At 46.5% G+C, this 21,833-nt stretch overlaps 2 protein-coding genes and 1 non-coding gene across 3 annotated transcripts in view; 2 read left to right on the forward strand and 1 right to left on the reverse strand.

The window, feature by feature from the left end:
* The window catches only part of pav (kinesin family member pavarotti), a 170,702-nt gene extending 163,680 nt beyond the window's left edge, over nt 1-7,022 (forward strand). The window contains exons 19-20 of the mRNA XM_080281640.1: nt 686-803; nt 7,005-7,022. Of these exons, the coding sequence (XP_080137766.1) occupies nt 686-803; nt 7,005-7,022 (136 nt within the window). The remainder of the gene's footprint in view (nt 1-685; nt 804-7,004) is intronic.
* On the forward strand, nt 2,092-2,211 carry LOC145411778 (5S ribosomal RNA). Its single transcript, XR_013899479.1, has one exon. It is a non-coding gene; the product is annotated as a 5S ribosomal RNA (ribosomal RNA).
* Nucleotides 7,023-7,260: 238 nt separating the features above from the next.
* Nucleotides 7,261-12,149, reverse strand: LOC145411633 (uncharacterized). The gene is made up of 5 exons (XM_080281641.1): nt 12,083-12,149; nt 10,251-10,424; nt 8,988-9,283; nt 8,411-8,876; nt 7,261-7,373 (listed from the first exon to the last, which is right to left on the reverse strand). Exons 1-5 carry the CDS (start codon nt 12,147-12,149, stop codon nt 7,261-7,263), a joined length of 1,116 nt encoding a protein of 371 aa, XP_080137767.1.
* Nucleotides 12,150-21,833: the final 9,684 nt, after the last annotated feature.

A 21,833-nucleotide genomic window follows, 5' to 3' on the forward strand; every position in this document is an offset into this window, starting at 1 on the left:
GTACAATTGGTACAACCTGTATATGAGCTTTCTTGTTTGGGTGTAGTTAAGACAGTTGCCCAGTAGTGGAAGGTGGTTCATATCTTTTGTTTTGTGTTGACAGAATATATATATAATTTTTTTTTTTTTTTTTTTTTTTTTTTAGTGAGCACTGAAGCACCAGTCATAAAAAAATGTACTAACTTTTAGAGCTAAAAGGCAGATATTATACTGTGTGCTGGGTGAGATTTTATGTTTTTTATTATTATTATTATATTTTCCCCATGAATCGCAGAAGTCAAGAATGAGAACAGTAGGAATGTGACTGTTAAGGAATGCATGTGGATTGTGTTGAATGGATAAGAAATGTACATATAGTATTTTATTTATGGGAAATGTGGTGTATGGAAGTTGTTAATCAAGAGGTAGATAAAAATGTATTTTGATGATTTGGTCATTGAAAGAATGAATGTTGATAGGGGTTGTAAAGGGTGTATGTGAAAGTGGGGGAAGTGTCGTATACCAAGAAGAATGTGGATGGTTAAAGTGAGTGAGTGAATAGCGATCTATGGAAGCTGATGAAATTAAGGAATTACCATATTATAGATTTTTTTAACTGAAAGACATGTTAGGGGCATGGTACTGCATTTATAAGTTAGTATCCAACCAAATGATTCTCCCACTGCTGTGTGTTGTTGTTCCTTAGCCTTGGTCTGTCTGGGGCAGACCAGTTCGCGGTTTATGTTGTTGTTATTGGATTGCCCACGGTCATTGAAGGAGAACTGGAGCAACAGGGAAAACCAGTCGCCCTCACTGAATCTCCGGTGAGGGGATTGGCACCCTGGGTACTGCACTCTCAGTGGATGAGGTACCCCATGACACCAGCGGCAATGGGGCATCAACATTCCACTAAGATGGGATATTGGAATGGTTTGGCTCCCAGGAGATCCCCTAGGAAATAATACTTCCACAATGGGGCATCCCATTGGCAACTGATGGTGTATGTGAAGGTCGTTTGTTCATTTTTGAAGGCCCCACCATTCTTGTATGCGTCGGCCTTGGTCACCTAATGGCGGCTCTCCATGCTGCTCAATCTCTGGCAGCTTCCTTATTCAGTATCTTTTCCCTAAGGTCACATTCAGTGACCTTGTCCTGGGTCTTTTTTGGTCTACCTTTTGCAACCCTACCCTTAACATTAACACTTCTCACTTTCTGCACCTAAATATCATCCCCCATCTGCTCCACATGTCCAAACCATCTGAATCTGTCTTTCCTCACCATAACACCAATACACTTCAGTTCCATCCTACTTCTCAACTCTTCCATCGTAAACCTAGCCTCCCTTGGCCTCACATTCAGGGATGCGCTGCACATCCACCGAATCACTATCATTTCTGTAAGTTTGAACCTGCGAATATCCTCTTCCTTTTCTACCCAAGTCTCACTGCCATACAGCATTACACTCCTAACACATGATGCATACAAAGATCCCATTGCACGGAGGAAAGGCCCTCTCAGTGTCAGGAGAGGCAATAGCTCCCTGAACTTTTTCCAACCACTCCTCATTCCAGCCCCATCTCCGGCACATAACATGTCTCCCGAATAACAAAACTCTTCCACATACTCAAGAGACTCACCAGCAAGTTCAGTCCTTTCACACCCGACAATCTCCATCTGTTCTCGCCAACACACTGCACACAAGAAATCAGCATTATCTCGCAGTCTACCTCTAATACAGGGGTTCTTAACCTAGGGGCCATGAACCCCCAAGGGGTCCAAGGATGAGCTTCAGGGGGTCTGTGAAGGTCAGAAAAATTGAGAACAATTTAACGATATTGTGTGATGCCATTTGGCATCATTAGCTGAAGAAGAAAAAAAAAACTCGAAGAGTCTTGAAGAATTCTGGTGTTCGTTAGTTAACACAAGCCTACCCTCATCTGGCACAGCGAGCTATGGGTGCTCTGATTACGTCATCTACATACCTTTGTGAGTCAGGGTTTTCAGCGCTTGTTTCTATCAAAACAAAAAGTCGAAATCAACTGGATGTCGGCAATGACATGCGTGTTTCCTTGTCAAAGGCCACTCCACAATTTCACCTTATTAAAGCCTAACAACAACAGCCCATACCACGTTGAGTACACCGCTTCCCGTTCGATCAGCGAAGTTAAGCAACGTTGGGTCTGGTTAGTACTTGGATGGGTGACCGCCTGGGAACACCAGATGCTGTTGGCATCCCTACGTCAAGTGGGGTTGGTGGAGGATTAGTGCCCCTCCCTGTAAAACAATTAACTCTAAGCCCTTGGCCACCCTGTCTGGGATACATGGCGTCTGGCAATGAATGAATGAATGAACAACAGCCCTCTCATTGAAATGAACTTTTGAGCAGAATTAAAGTTTTGTTTTGTTTCATTTGCACAAGTTGGATGTATTTCATTTTTTCATCGGGTTGCCATTAGGTTTTTGCATGAAAAAGTGTGAGAAACATAATTCTTTGTAAAGACTGTTTTACACTTTGTGTACGTCATACACTGCTTGAGGTAGTTTTCAATAAAATATATTCATTGCATGCAAAATGCTGTGTTTGTGCTTACGTGCATTTTTGCTGGGAAGGGGTTCATAGCTTTCACCAGGTTCTCGAAGAGGTTCATGACTCAAAAAAGGTTAAGAACCACTGCTCTAATACCACTACATCTTGTACACACCGACTTACCACAGACACTGCACAAGATGGAATTCCTTCCTACGACCTTGTGGCAAATTGCACATGGCCACTCTCTCTCTTTGACAGTACCACCACCAGCCCTAGATACTATCACTTTCATTTTATGTGCATTTACTTTTAAAAGCCCTTGTGCCCCATACCATCTCTCCACTTCCTAGATCTTTCCTCTGCCTCCCTTTCATTCTCTGCAACAAACACCAAGTCATCAGCATACAACATATCCCACGGGAGTCCATTTCTGAAGTAATGTGAGAGGGCTTCAAGTACCATGATAAACAATAAGGTGCTCAAAACTAACCCCTGGTGCACACCAACATTCACAGAAAACTCATCGCTCAAATCTCCATTCACCCTTACCTGGGCGCGAGCACCCACATAAACGGCCATAACCACTGTAACCAGCCACTCCTCAATCCCAAGCTTTCTCATTGCCCACTTCACCACCTCTCTAGGGACTCTGTCAAAGGCCTTCTCCAAATCAACAAAAACAAAGTACAGTTCCCTTTCCTTTCCTATATATTTTTCCTGAAGCTCTAAAACAATGAATATGGCATCAGTGGTCCATTTGCCTGACATAAACCCAAACTGCATCTCATCAATATCCACTCTTTCTCTAATCATACCTTCTAGAACTCTCTGGTTTACTTTGATTATCTAGTCTAGAAGCTTTATGTCTCTATAATTTCCTCTTTCTAGGGCATCACCCTTCCTCTTGTACACAATTGCACTTCAAGCCAATCATCTGGGACAACACTCTATCTATCTATCTATATACCTAGGCTGCTTCCCCCAAGGAAAGGGAGGTAGCCGAGACAGGACGACTCACTCTCCATTTACTCATCCATTCAAACACATTCATTCGCATCTTAGCTCCAAAGGGGAGAACGGACAGATCCTCACCGCATCACACCGCACAAGGGTCAACTGCGCAATGCAATCAGTGACATCCACAGCAGGGCCCGACAGCAGAACTGGTTTACCCCTGCCACATCATAACAGACCCATCCCCTTACCTGCACCTGACATGACTAGCTGATCAGACCAAATGCGGGAGAATATCCCCTCAGGGCTGCGTCATCACTTATTCATTCACAATTTCTCTCCATTTATTTCTGTCACGCACAGCCACTCTTCCTTGCTCAACAGACATCCCTCTCGCATCCAGCGCTCTCTTCACACTGTCCATCCATCCTATTCGTGGTCTTCCTCTCAGCCTTACACCTCTCACATCAGATCTAGTTATCTTTTTCACCAATCGCTCATTATCCATTCTCTCCATATGCCCAAACCATTGCAACACCCTCTGCTCAACTCTACCAGCCATCTCCCGAACAACTCCAGTTCTCCTTCGCACTTCATCATTTCGCACTCGATCCATACGCGTCACTCCACACATACTCCTCAGACATCTCATCTCCATTACATTCAAACTTTTCCTCTCTGCTACACCCATATTCTAACACACTCAAATATAATCATATTTATTAGGTCAGTGACTAACCTCACTCCTATATCTCCTGAGGCTTTAAACATTTCAGCAGTCAACCCAGACACACCAGCTGCCCTCCCCATATGCATCCTGCCTATTGCCTTGCTCACAGTAGCAACGTCAATCAAAAGCCAAAGGTCAAACACTGGATCTGCTGGCTCCAAACCTTCCCTGTCCCAGTCAAACTCATCATTCAACAACCGGCAGTAGTGCTCTCTCCATGCATCTTTAATATCCCGACTGTTCTCCACTACCTTTCCTTCATCATTCTTCACATACTGCTCACCTATGATATCCTTATTCTCACTCGTCATCTGATTTGCCACCTTAAATATCATATTATTCCTTTCCACATGATTTAGGTTATCAAGTAAAAGTCTTTGTGAATCGGACTTCACCCTGTAAACCTCTTTTCTAGCCCTATGCTGCTTATATATATATATATATATATATATATATATATATATATATATATACACACACACACACACACACAGTGCAGAATGGAATTTCTTGTAAGGTGGAGCCAAGACTTCAAAGGCCTGAATAATAGATTTTTGTTTGTGGCTCTTTTCATTGGGCATGCTTGTTTGATAGTTCTACTGTTTATTTATTTATTTTTTATTATTATTTTTTTATTCCCATTTTTTAAAGTGGAAACTGGGGTTTGGGATGATGATATAACTCAGTGTTTTAAAGTGGGAATTGAGGTTTGGGATGATGATATAACTGAGTGTATAAATGCTCCTCATGGGGCAACACTAGATTAGATGATAAATGAATGAGATATTGTCTAAGGGGACTAAACTGAGGTAGCAAGGACATATTGAATCCATGGAGAGTGAAAAACTAACAAAGAAGGCCTATGAATGTGAAGCTGATGAGAAGAGGAATGAAGAATTGAGCAAACATGCAGTAGGTTATTGCTTCTAGGAATACAGGCTTGGAAAAGGAGGAAGTAATAATGAGTGGTGACAGAGTTTGTGTTTTGTCACACTAGATGAACTGTGATTAAGTGTTGAATATGTAGATAGAAATTTGTCCCCCCCCCCTCTCCCCACACACACACACCTAATGTATCGCTGAATATGTAACAATCATCACTTGTCTGTAAATCATGTATTTCCGAGTTAGAATACAGAAGGATAAGTGATACTGTGCTGGCTCATCATTCCAAAAAAGTATTGTGCCTTAACATCAAATGGGATTGTTATTTTATTCAGTATTAGAGCTTATCCTATCATGTAATCACTTCTCATTCTTCATCTATCCATCCTTTGATAATCAGTTCTTTTCTTGCCCCACTCAGGATGATACCAACCCAGGGCTAGGCTGTTTTTTATAAAGCTATATCTTTCATTTTCCTTCTGCCTATGGGTGACTCTACACTGAGTGACAAGCCAAATGGTTTCCTGTACACCAAGAAACCATTTACTATGCTCGGTGGTAACCATATAACCAAATTATGGCACCTGATGGTTTAGTGAGTAATTAAGGCGCACCAATCGGATTAAGCCAGTGCGGGTTTATATCCAAAGGGTGGTTGGGGTTTAGTGCTCACATAATGCCACTCAGGGATGAGTGAGGCTGGTCACTCTCATCTTAAATGTCAGGACCAACTTTCCTAGGCCCGGGCTCCTATGCTCCTTATGGGGACCCATAGGATTGGATGATGGATGGATATATAAAGTCAAATTTCTGTGCGTATATAATAACTTGATATGAATTGTTGAATGGTTGCTAGTTTTACAGCCCTCTTAAATTTATTTGTGTACAGCATTATTTCTGCCCGTTTTTCTTTCAGTTGTACTTTAAGCAGTCATTTGTCAAGGGTTCATGATACATTGGATGTTACCACAACAATCCCATACTGGCATATATTTTTATTGTTTTTTCATTTATTTTTATTTGGTATGTAAACGTTTCATCCTCAGCAACTGTCTAAGAATGCAAACTGTTAAATGCATTTGACTTGCCCATCATTCACTCAACTCTCATCTCATTCCAGTCACAGTTATCGGTATGTTTTTCAGAGGTTGCACGTATATATATCAACTTTGGTCTTCGCTAACTTTATTAATGTAATTTTATACTGATATTATATATGTAAATAAATATGTATTTTACACAAGTTTCTTTTGGTGGTGATCCCATTACTACTGCCATGTGAATGACAAAACAGATGTTGAACAGGTAGGAATGATGACATTTGTTAGGAAAACACTTTATGAAGTCAAGCCATGAATGGTATTGTACAATGTTTTGCTTGACCAAACTGATCTGTACAACACTTGAGAAAACTCAGCGTGGGAAAGGTCTGGATGATGATAGGCTAAAACTATGCAGAGTAAATAAAGGCTTGAACTTATTCCAGCAGTGACAGAACAGATCCTAGCCTATTTGATAACTTGAAGAAGCAGTAACCTAGTTATACTGGAGAATATGGAGAGTTTGTAAGAATGATCAAGTAGTGATATTGGTGGTAGGGTGTTTCAGGGAGTTTTGATGGTGAATATTAGACCCAAATTGGTGGATGATTACGGTATACATTTACTACACTTTGTGATGGAAAAAAATGTGTTAAAATTGTACACGAAAGGGAGTTCAGCATGTACTGAGGAAGAAAAGTGGCTGATGTTACGAAGGCAATGATTTGAAACAGGATTGTGTAAAGGAATGGGAGAGTAACATGACTCAAGGAAAGTAATTAATGGCATAAAGGCTTTGATGCACAAATGGATCAAATATAACAGCTGAAATGACTCCTCCTAGATGTGTTTGTGCCCACATTAATGTATGGCTTTGAAACTTCAGAATGACATCTTTGGATGAAGAGTGAGTATTGGAGGTAGGATTACTCTCTCTACACTCCCTCTTCTGTCTTTCTTTCCTTCATTCTTTTCTCTTCCTTCTGCTTATGGGTAACTCTACACTAAATGACAAGCCAAATGGTTTCCTGTACACCAGGAAACCATTTACTACACTGGGTAGTAACCATATAATCATATTATGGCACCTGGTGGTTTAGTGGGTAATTAAGGTGCTCCAATCAGATTGAGCCTATTTAGGTTTAGATCCACGTCCCCGTGGCTGGAGGTAGTAAATGTCGGTCGTAGCGGTGCTGTAGGCAGGGGTCGGGTGCTGAAGGAGGGTGGTCCAGTGCAAAGTGAGGAGGTTCGGGTCCTGGTGAGGGGCATAGGTGATGTTAAGGGTGGAGGCTTGATAGGTTGTGTGGAGGAGTCAAAGGAGATGGTGGGGTCCACGGATGCGATGTTTCCTCCCGTAGGCGGGGACCATGTGGCTTGCCATACTTTCATGATTGGTGGTGGTTACTGTCTGGCAGAACTTAGCTGAATGCTGGCGATCGGTGAGGTGGTGGAGGTTTTATGGGGCCGACGAGGGTTAGTGCGGCAGTTTTCCCTGGGGATAGGGGCGGGTGGAGTTTTCCACTGGACTTTGTGTATTCTGAGTGTTATGAGGGTGGTGTTGGGTGTGTGATGGGTTGGGGTGGTTTGGTCTGTGGGTGGAGGCGAGGTAGGGGGAGTGGGGGATGGCGTGGTGGAGTATCTGGCTGGTGGGCGTGAAAGGCAGCCGGAATGGGTGATTGTAGTTTTTACTGTGGGTGTGGATGGTGAGGTGGGAGTGCAGCCTTGCTGTGCAGGGGTTGGGTGAGGTGTTTGAGGGGGTGGAGAGGGTGTCGGTGGGGAGGGGGAAGTGCTGCCCTGCGGTGTTTGGGATGAATGTGTTTTCTGGATGTTCCGTGAGGGTTGGCGTGGGTGTGGGTGGCGGTGGGTGTTTGAGGTGTAGGATGGGTTGGGGGTTGTGAGCGAAGAGAGGAGGGTGTGGGTGTGGGTGCTGCGGCAGGCGTTGGTGAGGGCGATGTATGTGCTACGGAGGGGGGTGGATTTAAGTTTCCTGGGTCGGGTGGGTGGATCTGCGGTGGCGGCTGGCGGGATGTGAGGTGCAGCGGGTGAGTGGGCCAGTGGGGAAGGAGTGGGGGATGAGGGTGTAATGTAGCAATCGTATGAATCGGATGGGGGATTTCGGGTGGCGAGGCGGTGCCAGGGATGGAAGAAGCGGGGTCAAGGCATGGGGTGGTGCGTAAGAATGGGCGCACGTCGGTTGCGGAAAGGGCACGGTGTGTTGTGATAATATATTATGACTTGGTAGGGGTTGGGGACGCGGGTGATTGTGTATGGGCCCATGAAGCGTGGGGAGACCTTGTTGGGTTAGTTTTGCCACTACTACTGAGTCGCCCGGTGTGTAAGGGCTGGCGGGAGCTGCGTCTGGTTGTAGATCTAGGCTCTTTTGCAGGTGGTGCAACCACCTCTTGAGGTGGTGGGGAGGGTCGGATGTGGGGGGCATTGTGGGGGGCTGTAGGTGCTGTCGCGGTGACAGGAGGAGGGAGGCCTCCCCGAAGATTCTTTCGTAGGGTGATATACCGTCATCTCTGGGGCAGGAGTTGATACCCCAATGTACAATTTTGACGTGAGCTGGCCAGTCCTCGTTCTTGGTCTCCTCTATTCGGGCTCGCACCTGGTTCACGAGGGTGTGGTGGCTCCTCTTGCAGATGCCGTTGCCTTGGGGCCAGTATGAGGAGAAATGAGACAGGCAGTAGCCAAAGATGGTTGCGAGTTCCTGCCATATGGCGTTGGTGAACTCGGGGGCATTGTTGGAGTGTGGGGCCTGTGGAATCCCGAAGCAGGGGAAGACATGGTGGACAAGTGCGTCAGCCACGGCTATGGCGTGGTGTTCCTTGGTTGGTCAGGCTATGAGGAACTTAGAGTAAGTATCTACAAAAGTGATGACATAGTCGGATTTGGGTGGTAGGGGGCCCACTACGTCGACAGATGGTAGTTGCCAGGGTTTATGAGCAGAGATGTTCCCTGACAGGCCTGGTGTGCAGGTGACATCTTTGCCTAACACACAAGCTCGGCAGGACTGGGTGACTTGCCTGGCTAGGTTGGAGGGGTTAGGGGTCCAATATGCATTGTTAAACACCTGTAGCAGTTTCTTGATGCCTAGGTGAATCACACTGTCAGAGTGGTGTGTCATGGTGTCTAAGGCAGTGTCGGGGTCGTGCACGATGTGTCCTGATGGGGTGAACAGATGGTCACCCTGCCGGTGGAGCTTTGAAAACAGGTGGGGTGGTACCCATTGTGCCACCGTTGTAGGAGTTCAGATTCGCTGTGGATGGAGCTGACTGGTAGTCGGAATAGGGTGTTGGCGTTAGTGTGTAGCTTGCCAAGGCGGTAGGAAATCTTGTAGTTTAATTCCTCTAGTGCAGTGGTTCTTAACCATTTTTGAGTCACGGACCCCTTCGAGAATCTGGTGAAAGCTATGAACCCCCTCCCTACACAAATGCACACAAGCACATAACCACAGCATTTTGCATGCAAGGAATATACGTTATTTTATTGAAAACTACCTCACGCAGTGTATGACATACACCAAGTATAAAACAGTCTTTACAAAAAATTATGTTTCTCACTCTCTTTCATGCAAAAACTAATCACCATTCAATGAAAAAATAAGCATCCAACCTGTGCAAATTAAACAAAACAAAACTTTAATTCTGCTCAAAAGTTCATTTTAATGAGAGGGTTGTTGTTGTTTGGCCTGAATAAGAAGATGTAATAGCGGAGCGCTCTTTAACAAGGCAACACGCATGTCATCGGTGACATCCAGTTGATTTTGACTTTTCGTTTTGATAAAACAATCGCTGAAAACCCTGACTCACAAAGGCACCAATAGTTCCCTTTGCCAGACGAGGGTAGGCTTGTATCAGCGAACACAAGAATTATTCAAGACTCTTCGAGTTTTGTTTTTTGGGGGGTGGGGGGGGGGGCAGCTAATGATGCCAAACGGAATCACGCAATATCGCTATATTGTTCTCAATTATTCTGACCTTCATGGACCCCCTGAAGCCCATCCATGGACCCCAGGTTAAGAACCCATGCTCTAGTGTTTCCCTCCATCTAATGAGCTGGGCGTTATGTGTGTCTGATTGCCGAAGCCACTCACATGATTGGTGGTCGATGATACTGGTGACGTTCGTACCCAACAAGCAGGCCCGGAAGTGTCCGAGGGCCCAGGTGATGCCTAGGCATTCTCTTTTCGTAGCAGCATAATTCCTTTCGGCCTGGTTGAGGGTGCAGCTGGCACAAGCAGTGATGTGTTCTCGCCCCTGCTGTACCTGGGCGAGGACAGTGCCAATTGCCACGGGGGATGCATCTGTGTATAGGCGGAAGAGCTGTGTATAGTCGGGAAAGGTGACGATTGGGGCGGTGATTAGCTTGTTCTTCAGTAAGCAGCTCTGCACTCATTTGTCCAAGTGAAAGGCTTGCCCTTCTTGGTTAAGTTGTGGAGGGGTTTCGCGATGTCCATGAAACCTTTTACAAAGCGCCGATAATATGAGGGGAGGCCCAGGAAGGCGTGGACTTCATGAACGTCTTGTGGCAGCGGGAGGTCTGTGATGGCCCTCAGTTTGTCATGGTCAGGTGAGGTGCCATCCTTCAAGATGACATGCCCAAGGAAGGCGACAGTTCAGGCTGCGAGGACGCACTTGAAAGGCCTGAGTTTGAAGCCTGCCTGCCGGATACACAGAAGGACTTTCCTGAGGCACTGGAGGTGATCAGCCCATGTTTTGCTGAATATAATGACATCGCCCAGGTAGCCGAGGCAGATATCCCAGGTAAGGCCACTCAAGACAGACTCCATCATCCAAGAAAAGGTGGAGGGGGCGTTGCAGTGTCTGAAGGGTAGAACGCTGAACTCATAGTGTTTCCCACTGCTAGTGGAAAATGCCATCTTTGCCCTGTCCTCGGGGTGCACGGGGACCTGCCAATATCCCGACTGGAGGTCCAAGATCGAGAACCACGAGGCTCCACATAGGGAGTTGTCTATCCTGGGGAGGGGCGTGGCATCCTTGGTGGTCACATTTATTCAATCGGCGGTAGTTCACGCAAACGCATGGTGCCATCTTTCTTTTTGATGAGGATGACGGGGGAGGACCACAGGCTGGTGAGGGTGACACAACACCGGCACTGAGCATGTCCTGGACCTGCCGGACTTCCTCAGCCCACTGTTTTTTTTTTTTCACCAGGATGGTTGGTGTGTGGGTGGTCGGGTCGTATGTATTTCGTGAATCAGGTAGGTGGTCTGATGTCTGAAGGGTCTGACGCAAAGAGGTCTTGGAAGTCCAGGAGAAGGCAGTGGAGGCTATCTGCCTGATGGGGGGAGAGAATCAGGCAAGAGTGGTAGGGTGGTGGGGGGGAAGAGGGGAGGGTGGTGCAAGGCTCGGCTTCTTCCATCTCTCCTACCACTAATCCCCTGGGTAGTGTAAGGGTGGTGGTGGAGATGTTGGCAATTCTGACTGTGGTGACGTGGGGGGGGTGGAAGGTGAGGAGCAGCAGACAGGCCGAGACGGTCGGGGAAAACAGGACAGAGGCACCAGTAGGCCTGTTTAGGTGGAGCCAGGCCTCGTTGCGGGGAGGGACTGTTTGAGCAGATGCAATGGCTGCTGGGAAGGTGGGGTGTGCGGGCTGAGCAGGGGGACAGAGGGGGAAAAGGAGAGGAGGGTGAGAGGGGTGGAAGGGATCTGCACATGCACATGGATTGGGGGGAAGGGAGACGGGGATCCGGGGGATTCTGGAATTGGAGCGGCCGCTTGTGGCAGTCAGTGTTCAAGCATAGCTTCTGCAGGAGATCCAATCCCAGGTACCTGTTGTACGAATACAATAAATCTGTGTTGGGTGGAAATTCGGTGGGTGTCAGCGTGTAAGGCCCGGGTTTCCCCACAGATGGGTACGGGGCCATCCCCTGCGTGCGTGAGATGAGATGACGTAGGGAAAAGCGGGCCAAAAGCCAACTTGTTACGGGAGAAGAAGTACCTGTAGAGGAGGATCTGGCCGCTCCCGTGTCTACCAGTAGCCTCACTTTTACCACGTTCAGTCTCATCTTATCATAGCCTGGGGGGCAGTATTTCTGAGGTGGCCCCCACCACCGTGGGGAGGCGTGGGGGCGGACCTAAAAATCCAGCTGCTGTGGGATCTCGTCCTCCTCTGATTCCACTTCCCTGGGGTCAGTGTCCTCTGTGGGTGCGGTGTCGTCCTTGGGGCCCTCGTTGTCAAGGAAGGACACTTTTCGTCGTCCCTGGGTGCCCAGTCTCCGTCTGGCAGCTTTTAAGTGCTCTCTGATGTCGTGAGTGGACACCGGTGGCTGCAAGCAGTAAATTCCCAAGGGTTAATGGAAATTAGGTTTTGGTTCTCCTTGGGGTTGGGGCACTTGTTGGTGGGGTGGGCCCTGGGTAGGCTGGATGTTGGTGTGGGCCAAGGGCAGCTGAGGTCTGCTGGGGAGCGCTTGTCTCCAAGTAGGGAATTTACTGACCGCGTTGATTTGTTGATGGGTGGAGCGGGGGGTTAGAAAGTGCCGTATGAGCAGGAGGTCTTGATCCAGGTCTCCCATAGGGTCGTGTACAGTGAAATGTTCTTTGACCATGCTGGGGAGGACCCGTAGTAGCGTGTTGAATGTGTGTTGTTCCCAGGTTAGCATATCTGTATCCGGGTATGCGGTGGTGACGAGCCACCTGGCCTGGATGAGTGTGTTGTCTAGGTTTCCGTCATAAGTTAAACTATCGAGTTGCGAAAGTGCCACAACTCTTCCTAGTGATAGCATGATAGTCTGTATTACTATTTTGGTAAAGTTTGCCCATGTTAGCTCTGGGACGACTTTGGGTATGATGCTGGCCGCTCCTTTGCCCGGGAAGGGGTAGGGTGACCGCAATTTTTTGTTTGTCGTCCTCAAACCCTATGTCCAGCAGTGGTTTGATTATAGATAGGTATGTGTGTATGTCGTACTGTTCATGGTCGAACTTGGGTAACTGTACGTGAGCTTTTGTTGCCATTTTGCTGTTGTCCCTTTTTGCTCCTCCCTGTATTCTGCCCGGGTCAAGAACCACCGCTGGCCACCAGTTTTATGTTAGGTGTTTTAAGGCCGACTTCTCGTTCCTATAGCACCTGGCTGCTGAGCTGGGGTCCTCTTTTCAAGACCGGAACTATAATACACGAGAAGAGTATGACACAAAAACTCTAGGCAACAACATTATTTGTGTATTAACCAAATCACAACCTCTATACAATACATTGTGGACTGCACACAATACACTATTTATGATCACTTGGGCTGGATGGACTATAGGGTCCTGACTGGTTAATGAGTATCATGCAGGATACTGGACGGACACTATAAAAACAGTAGCTTAACACACCTGTCTGAGTGCCTTATTAGTTATTACCCAGTGATACAGGCATTAACACAACACTGTCTTACACCTGGGCACATGAGTATGTTGGGTTTTCTGTTAGAGTACAAGTACTGCACTGCGTGTGAGTTCTATAGGCAATGTAATCACTTTTACCTGAGCATTCACTATTGCACTTGGTAGGGCAAGGGGCTCCGGTTATACTATAGGGACTGGGTGAGCCCCAGGTGTAGGACGGTTCCCGTCAGGTGTCCCTTCCCTCAAGGGCCACGGGACGACCCTCAGTGGTGATGTCATCAGTCAGGGGCTGTGGTCGGGCGTGGAGAGGGGCCCTTTGCTCGTGGGGCCTGCCGGGGTGGTCTGGTCCTCCGGGCTGGAACCAAACACACTGAGCAGGCGCTCTTGCCTACGCCTACTCTGGGGGGAGTTGCCTACAGCTGAAGAGGGTGTGCCCCGGGGAAGCGGGGGCACCTCGAGAAGTCCAGTGTCTGCAGTCTCCCTTCTGCTGGGACACTGTCAGGGTAAGGCTGCAGCGTCGCCTCAGGCAGGAGTCCGTCAGGTGGTTGCCTTCCATGGGCATCGGTGGGATAGCACACACTCTCAGGGGCAGCACGGGGTCATGGAACACAGTATTCAGGCCAAGGGGATCCTCCTGGAGGCTGCATCGGGGAAGAAGAGCAGGGGGAGGGCAGCTAGAGGCCGTCCCTCTTTTGCAGGCGCAGCTGGGGGCCGTCGCCGGTGCCGTGCTGGGGGAGTGACGTGCAGTCGAGGTGCGGGCGGAGGCTGTCACCAGTGCCTAACTCCCGTGGGCAGCTACAGGAGGAAAGGGGACGTACCCTTCTATCCCTAGATATAGCGGAGGCTGTCGCTGGTTCCTGTAGGAAGGGAGAGGGAAGGAGCAGCACCCAAGCGGCTGGAGGCCGTCTCTGTTTGGGAACAGCTGAGGCTGTCTTCGTGCGTGAGCGGCTGCGGCCATCTCTTTTTTTGGGTGAGCGGCAAAGGCCGTCTCCCTTTTGTGAGTGGCTGAGGCCATTCTCCTTTTGTGTGCGGCTGGAGGCCATCACAGGGGTGCTGCTCGGGATTAGAGCTTTAGTCCCACCCCGAACCTGTCAAGGGCTAGTCCGATTGAGAGGTAGTGCCCCTGGACTGAAATCTTCCCGTTGGGTCTGTTGCCAGCAATACAGACGCGGGACCGTAGGGGACATATGTCCCTCTAGCCGGGATGACCTCCTTACCAACTGCTCCACGCTTTCCTCCTGGGGTGGGGATCGCGTTGTCTTGGTTTGCCACAGCGGGTATTTCATTTCTCTTCATCCACAGGACATTTTCTTGAGCTTCAAGATCCTCCACAGCCCAGTAAACAGGAACATTATGAATAATAATCCTTGTCTGGGGGTGGTTGGTAGCAGCTTCCAAAAAACGCCACTAAAGCTACTGTAGAGTCAAACAAAAGAAAAGCATTTGGGAGCCGAATGCTAATCACCCACCAGAATAATTATGCTTTTGGCCATGTCCAGGATTTTGGCCACATCTTTATACCCTGAAGGTTTGATGATGATAGCTCAAGCCGCTCATGAGATATAATGGTGTTTAACCTGCCCCATCCCGACCACTTTTCCACCACTTGACTTCCCCCCAATCCTGACCATTTTTGGATTTTTTTTTTTTTTTTTTTTTGGCTCAAACCTCCGCTTTTGGTGAGGAACATCGAAAAATCATAGAGAAATCACTCACCTGAGGTTTAAAATACTCGATACAGGTAGCAGTACCTCCTCATCTTACTGTGTTTCCTATCAGGCTGGCTCTAAAGAAAACGAGTTCTATGGGAGTGTAACCATTCCACACCACTCATAAACGGTATTTATTTATTTATTTGGTACGAATTTATACATAGTACGAGAGAATATTGGTTTTCACACAGTAATATAGGCAATATAAGCATTGTTTCACTCATGAAACACATCAACATACCTGACCATTTTTGGTGACATTACCTGATCATCAATTCTGACTGTTTCTTCCTCTAATGCTACATAAAGTTTGTCCTCCACATTGTCATCAATTGGGGAATCACTCTGGCCCTGAATTTCGTACCGTGGCATGACATGGCTTTACTGGCCAGGTCACTGGTAACAGGTGAATTGCTGAGACAGTGGCATGCAGGGGGGGGGGAGGTCATGCTGTGTAAGGCATTGTCCCTGCCTGGCATCTTGTAGAGGAAGGTGTCCTGTGTATACGTACCAAAAATTACTCGTGAAAATTGAAAATTGTGCAAATTAGGGACCTTGCAATTGATTCGCGTTTATGTACGTCAATGGGATTGGCAGTGACAAAACGTGTGGAAGTTAATTCACGTCAACGGGACGCCGCGGGTTAAGGCAGCCGATAAAAACTAGTTGAACTTTGGCAGCCATTTTCGTGACCCTGACTACGCATGCCCATTTTTGAACTCGGCCAAGATTTTGACCATATCTTGATATCCTGAAGGTTTCATGTTGACAGCTCAAGCCGTTCAGGAGATATAATGGGAACACACACACACACACACACACACACAAGGCACCGAGGAGACCAGACGCATGCCGCCACCGCTCCATACACGGCCAATTTGGCCAGTGGCGTTACCTAAATTAGTATCTTTATAAGTGGCTGGGGAATGGCTGGGAGAAGGAGGGAGGTGAGAAGACAGGAAGAAATCAGTAGGATAGAAGTTGTGGAAGCAATGAAGAAAGTTAAATTGGGGAAAGCCCCAGGAATTGATGGAGTGTGTGGTGAAATGCTGAAGCATGGGGGAGATAGTAGTTGAATGGATGTGGAAGATGTGTAGATTGGCCTGGGAGGAAGGTAGAGTCCCGGAGGACTGGAAGTCAGGTATAATTATTCCCTTGTACAAAGGAAAAGGGGAAAAAGAAGTGTGTGGTATTCATAGGGGCATTTGTCTTCTTAGTATAATAGGAAAAGTGTATGGTAGGATACTTATTGACAGAGTTAGAGAAAGAACAGAGGAATTAGTTGGAGAAGAACAGGGAGGCTTTAGGAAGGGAAGAGGTTGTGTAGATCAGATATTCATTCTTAGATCTTTAGTTGAAAAGTTTCTAGAGAAGGGAAAGAAGTTGTATGCAGCTTTCATGGATATGGAGAAAGCGTATGACAAGGTGGATAGACAAGGATTGTGGAAAGTATTAAGAATATATGGAGTAGATGGGAAGTTGTTGAATGCTGTGAAGAGTATGTATGATGGTGCTAAGGCCGCAGTGCGTGTGGATGGTGAACTAAGTGAATTTTTCTCTTTGAAGGTTGGATTGAAACAGGGATGTGTCATGTCTCCATGGTTGTTCAATCTGTACATGGATGGGGTAATAAAAGAGGTTCAAGGTAGGGTAGTGGATGTTGGAGTGGCCCTGGTGGGAGAGGATAGTGTATGGAAACTCCCTGTACTGTTGTTTGCAGATGATCTGTGTTGTTGAGTGAAGACGAAGGGGAGCTGCAAGGCTTGGTGGATGAGTCTGGGAGAGTAAGAAACGGAACCTAAAGGTGAATGTAGGGAAGAGTAAAGTGATGGTCTTTGAGAGAGGTGAAGTCAGTGAATGTACAGCGAGGTTGGATGGTGAGGAATTGGAAAATGTGAGTACGTTTAAGTACTTGGGTAGTGTGATGAGTAAGGATGGAGGTTTGGAGGGTGAAGTGCTTGAAAGGGTACAGCAGGGAAGAAAGGTTGCTGGTTCTTTGAAAGCAGTGATAAGAAACAGGGAAGTGAGCATGGAAGTGAAAAAGTTACTACATGACAGTATTGTGATACCAACTCTAACGTATGGAAGTGAAGCTTGGACGTTGTTGGAAGGACACAAGTCAAGAGTGAGAGTAGTGGAAATGAGTTATTTAAGAGGAGCCTGTGGAGTCACATGGAGAGACAGGCTGATGAATGAGGATATAAAGGAGCGTTGTGGTGTGGATGTGGATGTGATAGGAAGCGTTATGAGGAACACAGTGATGTGGTTTGGCCATGTGGAGAGGATGGAGGGTGAAAGACTGACGAAGAGAGTGTATGTGAGTGAGGTGGAGGGGAGAAGAGGGAGGGGGAGGCCGAGGATGAGATGGAGAGGCATATGAGAGAGGGGTGTGTGAGTTGGGAGCAGGGCAGTGAAATGGCGGGGGACAGGACGACGTGGAGGCGATTTGTTTGTGGCCACCCCAAACGGGATTGAGGCGTCTGGCAATAGATAGACAGATAGATAGCATCTTTATATGAGTCAAGCTCTGTACCAGGTTAGACTAAATGGTGTTCTAATATAAAAAGAAGTTTTAAGCAAGACTTGTTCAAACAGAAAAGAAAACAAAGTAGCGCAAGAATGCGCACAATCAGCTGATCGTTTGTTTAGTCTACAACTGCCCCAGGGAATGTAAGTACTATATATGCTTTTAGTACGGTACTGCAAAATGACCACATACATCAGTAATGCAAATTTGGAAGAGAAAAGGGATAAAAGTAGAAAGCAGGACGATGATTTCTACCAAGAACTGGTTGAAATGGAGACTCACAATAAACTGGTGGAACGAGTACATAAACTAGAGATGGCTTTTCAAAATGAGATTGATGAAATTAAGAAATAGATGCACTTGCAAAAGGAAGAAATAGAAAAATTAGGAAAGGATGTCAACAAGAAAGACACAACCACAAATGAGCTGACAGTAGAATTGGGTTCACTTTGGAGAAAAATTAGTGAAATGGCAAGTACAGTAGTCAACCACGAGAGTACTGTATTACGGAAGAGTTCAAAAATCTATCTACCTATCTATAGCCCGACGCCCTAATCCCGCAAAGGGTGGCCGCAGACAAAACGCCTCCAAGTCGCTCTTGTCACCCACCATTTGACTACCCTCCCCCCAACTCACCCCTCCTCCCTCATATACCGGTACCTCTCTACTCCATCCCTCCACCTCATCCTCGGTCTACCCCTCCCTCTCCCTCCCTCCACCTCATCCTCGGTCTACCCCTCCCTCTCCCTCCCTCCACCTCATCCTCGGTCTACCCCTCCCTCTCCCTCCCTCCACCTCACCTACATACACCCTCTTAGTCAGTCTTTCATTCTCCATTCTCTTCACATGTCCAAACCACTTCAGTGTATTTCTTCTAATCTTCTCAACCACATCCACATCCACCCCACAACGTTCCTTCACTTCATCATTCATCAACCTGTCCCTCCGCGTCACTCCACATGCTCCTCTCAAGTAACTCATTTCAACTGCTCTCACTCTTGACTTGTTCCCCTCTTGCAAGGTCCATACCTCGCTTCCATACGTCAGGGAAGGGATCACAATACTATCATGCAGTGACTTCTTAACTTCCATACTCACCTCCCTATTTCTCATCACTGCTTTCAGTGTACCAACAACCTTCCTTCCCTGCTGTACCCATTCACGCACTTCATCCCACAAAGTTCCATCCTTATTCATCACACTACCCAAGTACTTGAATGCACTCACATTCTCCATAACCTCACCATCCAACCTCACTGCACACTCTGTGACTTCATTCCTCTCAAACACCATAACTTTACTTTTGTTTACATTATCTTTCAGATTCCTCCTCCTACACACTGTTCCAAATTCATTCACCAAACCATGCAACTCCCATTCATCTTCACTCAACAATACTGTATCATCAGCAAACAGAAACACCGGAATCTTCCAAATCTCACACTCATTCATTAGAGCCACCCCCACATCCACTGCCCTACCTTGCACATCCTTTACAACCCCATCCATGTATATATTAAACAGCCATGGAGACATCACACAACCCTGTTTCAGTCCCACATTGAGATCAAAGAACTTACTCAGCTCACCATCTATTCGCACCGTAGCCCTAGCTCCTTCGTATATACTCTTCACAACACTCAACAATTTCCCCCCACTCCATATATTCTCAATACCTTCCACATACCTTGCCTATCTATTCTGTCATAAGCTTTCTCCAAGTCCATGAAGGCAGCATACACTTTCCTTCCCTTCTCTAGATACTTCTCCAACAAACATGTTAGAACAAGTATCTGATCTACACACCCTTTTCCCTTCCTAAATCCCCCTTGTTCTTCTCCAACTAACTCTTCTGTCATATGCCTAACCCTATCAATGAGTATTCTACCATATATTTTACCAGTCACCCTAAGAAGGCAAATACCCCTATGGTTACCACATACTTCTCTCTCCCCCTTTCCTTTGTATAAAGGAACAATTATACCTGATTTCCAGTCCTCTGGAACCCTTCCCTCTTCGCAAGCCAATCTGCACAACTTCCATATCCACTCCACAACAATCTCACCCCCATACCTAAGCATTTCACCACACACTCCATCAATTCCTGGGGCTTTTCCCAACTTAATCTTCTTCATCGCTTCCACTACTTCCGCCCTACTGATCTCTTCCTCCCTCCTCCATCTCTTCTTCTCCCAGCCATTCCCCAACCACTTATAGTCGCACTGCTCTCACTCTCTACATTCAACAAATCCTCAAAGTGCTCCTTCCATCTCCTCAATTTCTCTCTCTTCTCCACCAACAATCTATTATTCCTATCTTTCACTCCCCTACTATTTCCCATTTCACACTGCCTTACTTTCTTTACCTCCTTCCAAAACAATTTCTTAATCTCCCTGCATTTCACACTCAGATTCCTCCCAAACTCTTCACCCACTTTCTTCTTACTCTCCTTCACCAGTCTCTTAACCTCCCTTCTCCTGCTCACACATACCTCTCTCTTCTCTCTTTCATCTTCTCCCCTACCTCTACTCGCTAACCATTCACTATATGCCTTCTTCTTTTGTTCCACAGCTCGTTTCACCTCATCATTCCACCATGCTGTCCCTTGCACACCCTTGCATCTCCTCACTCCACAAACCGCCTCACATGCTGCACCTGTCTCTTCCGTGAATATCTTACATACGTCCTCCACCCCTTCCATCTGCTCTAGCTCATACCTTTCCAATCTTTCTTCCACTATGCTCTTACACTATGTCATTTTCTCACTATCTTGCAATTTCTCCACTCTTCTCACAGGAGCTGATTCCTCCTGTCTTCCCCTTCGTCTCCTCAACCACTTTCTTTGCAGCTCTACCTTGGCCATCACTAAGTGATGGTCCGAGACTCCATTCCCCCACCCTCTCCACACTCTTGCATCCAACACTTGTCTTCTCATTCGTTCATCCACTCACACGTAGTCTATCATTGCCTTTCGTTCAACAAGTTTACCATCCATCCTCCTCATTACTCTCCATGTATACCGGTGGATCACCTTATGACGAAAGTAGGTGTTGGCTATTGCCAACCCCTTACAAGCACAGATGTCCACCAAAGCACTACCATTCCCATCTACTTCAGCTGGCACACCCCACTGACCAACCACTCCATCCACTCGTACATTCCCAACTTTGCCATTCATGTCTCCAACAGCATTCTCTCGCTCCTCTCAAACTTGTCCATACATGCTTCTACTCTTGCCCAAAACTCATCTTTCATTCAACAATGATAGAGACAATTAGGCAAGTAAGCAGTCTGATAGACCAGCGCAGTGATATTGAGAAGATAACACAGGTGAATGAAGCTGTGCAAAGCTAAAAAAATGATGTGGAAATCACTCATGCTGAAATGGTGAAAGTAAAGAAAGATTTTAAAACAAGGGCGGAAGAAAAAAGCATTAAAAAGGAAGTGAAAAGAATAATCCAAAACAATCCTAAGTTAGCCAGAGATTCAGTAGATATCAACAAATCTATAGTAATCACTGATATAGAAGATGAAGAAGTAAAAAACAAGATCTCAAGAGACAAAAAGGAGATGGCAAATGTAATGAGCATATTGAAAGAAGTATCAGAGGAAATCTGTAGTAGACATAGAGGAATACAATAGGTTAGGGTAATACGAAAGAAGCAAGTCAAGACCCCTAAAGGTAACCTTCCAGTGTAAACACCGTGGAGGGGATACTAAAAAAATGCAAAGAATCTTATGGAAAAAGAGGAATTCAAAAATGTATGGATAAAAAGATGCCTAACACAAGAGGAACTGGAATTACTAAAAGAGAAGAGGGAGGAAGCATACAAAAAATGACGGAAGATCAGAGGAGAATACATTTTTTTTTTTTTTTTTAACCAAGTAATAGGATTGCAGGTACGAAAGTGGTACATGAACAGGAGGGAATAAAAAGGAGGAAGGTAGTAGAACCAAGTCATGACAAGTATATAAACAAGATGATTAAGTTGATATATGGATGGTACTTGGATGGGTGACCGCCTGGGAACACCAGATGCTGTTGGCATCCCTACGTGTCAAGTGGGGTTGGTGGAGGATTAGTGCCCCTCCCTGTAAAACAATTAACTCTAAGCCGTTGGCCA

The sequence above is a fragment of the Coenobita brevimanus genome, chromosome 90, assembly GCF_032717465.1.
Source record: "Coenobita brevimanus isolate Jiangsu-jjx chromosome 90, ASM3271746v2, whole genome shotgun sequence".
Taxonomy (NCBI): domain Eukaryota; kingdom Metazoa; phylum Arthropoda; class Malacostraca; order Decapoda; family Coenobitidae; genus Coenobita; species Coenobita brevimanus.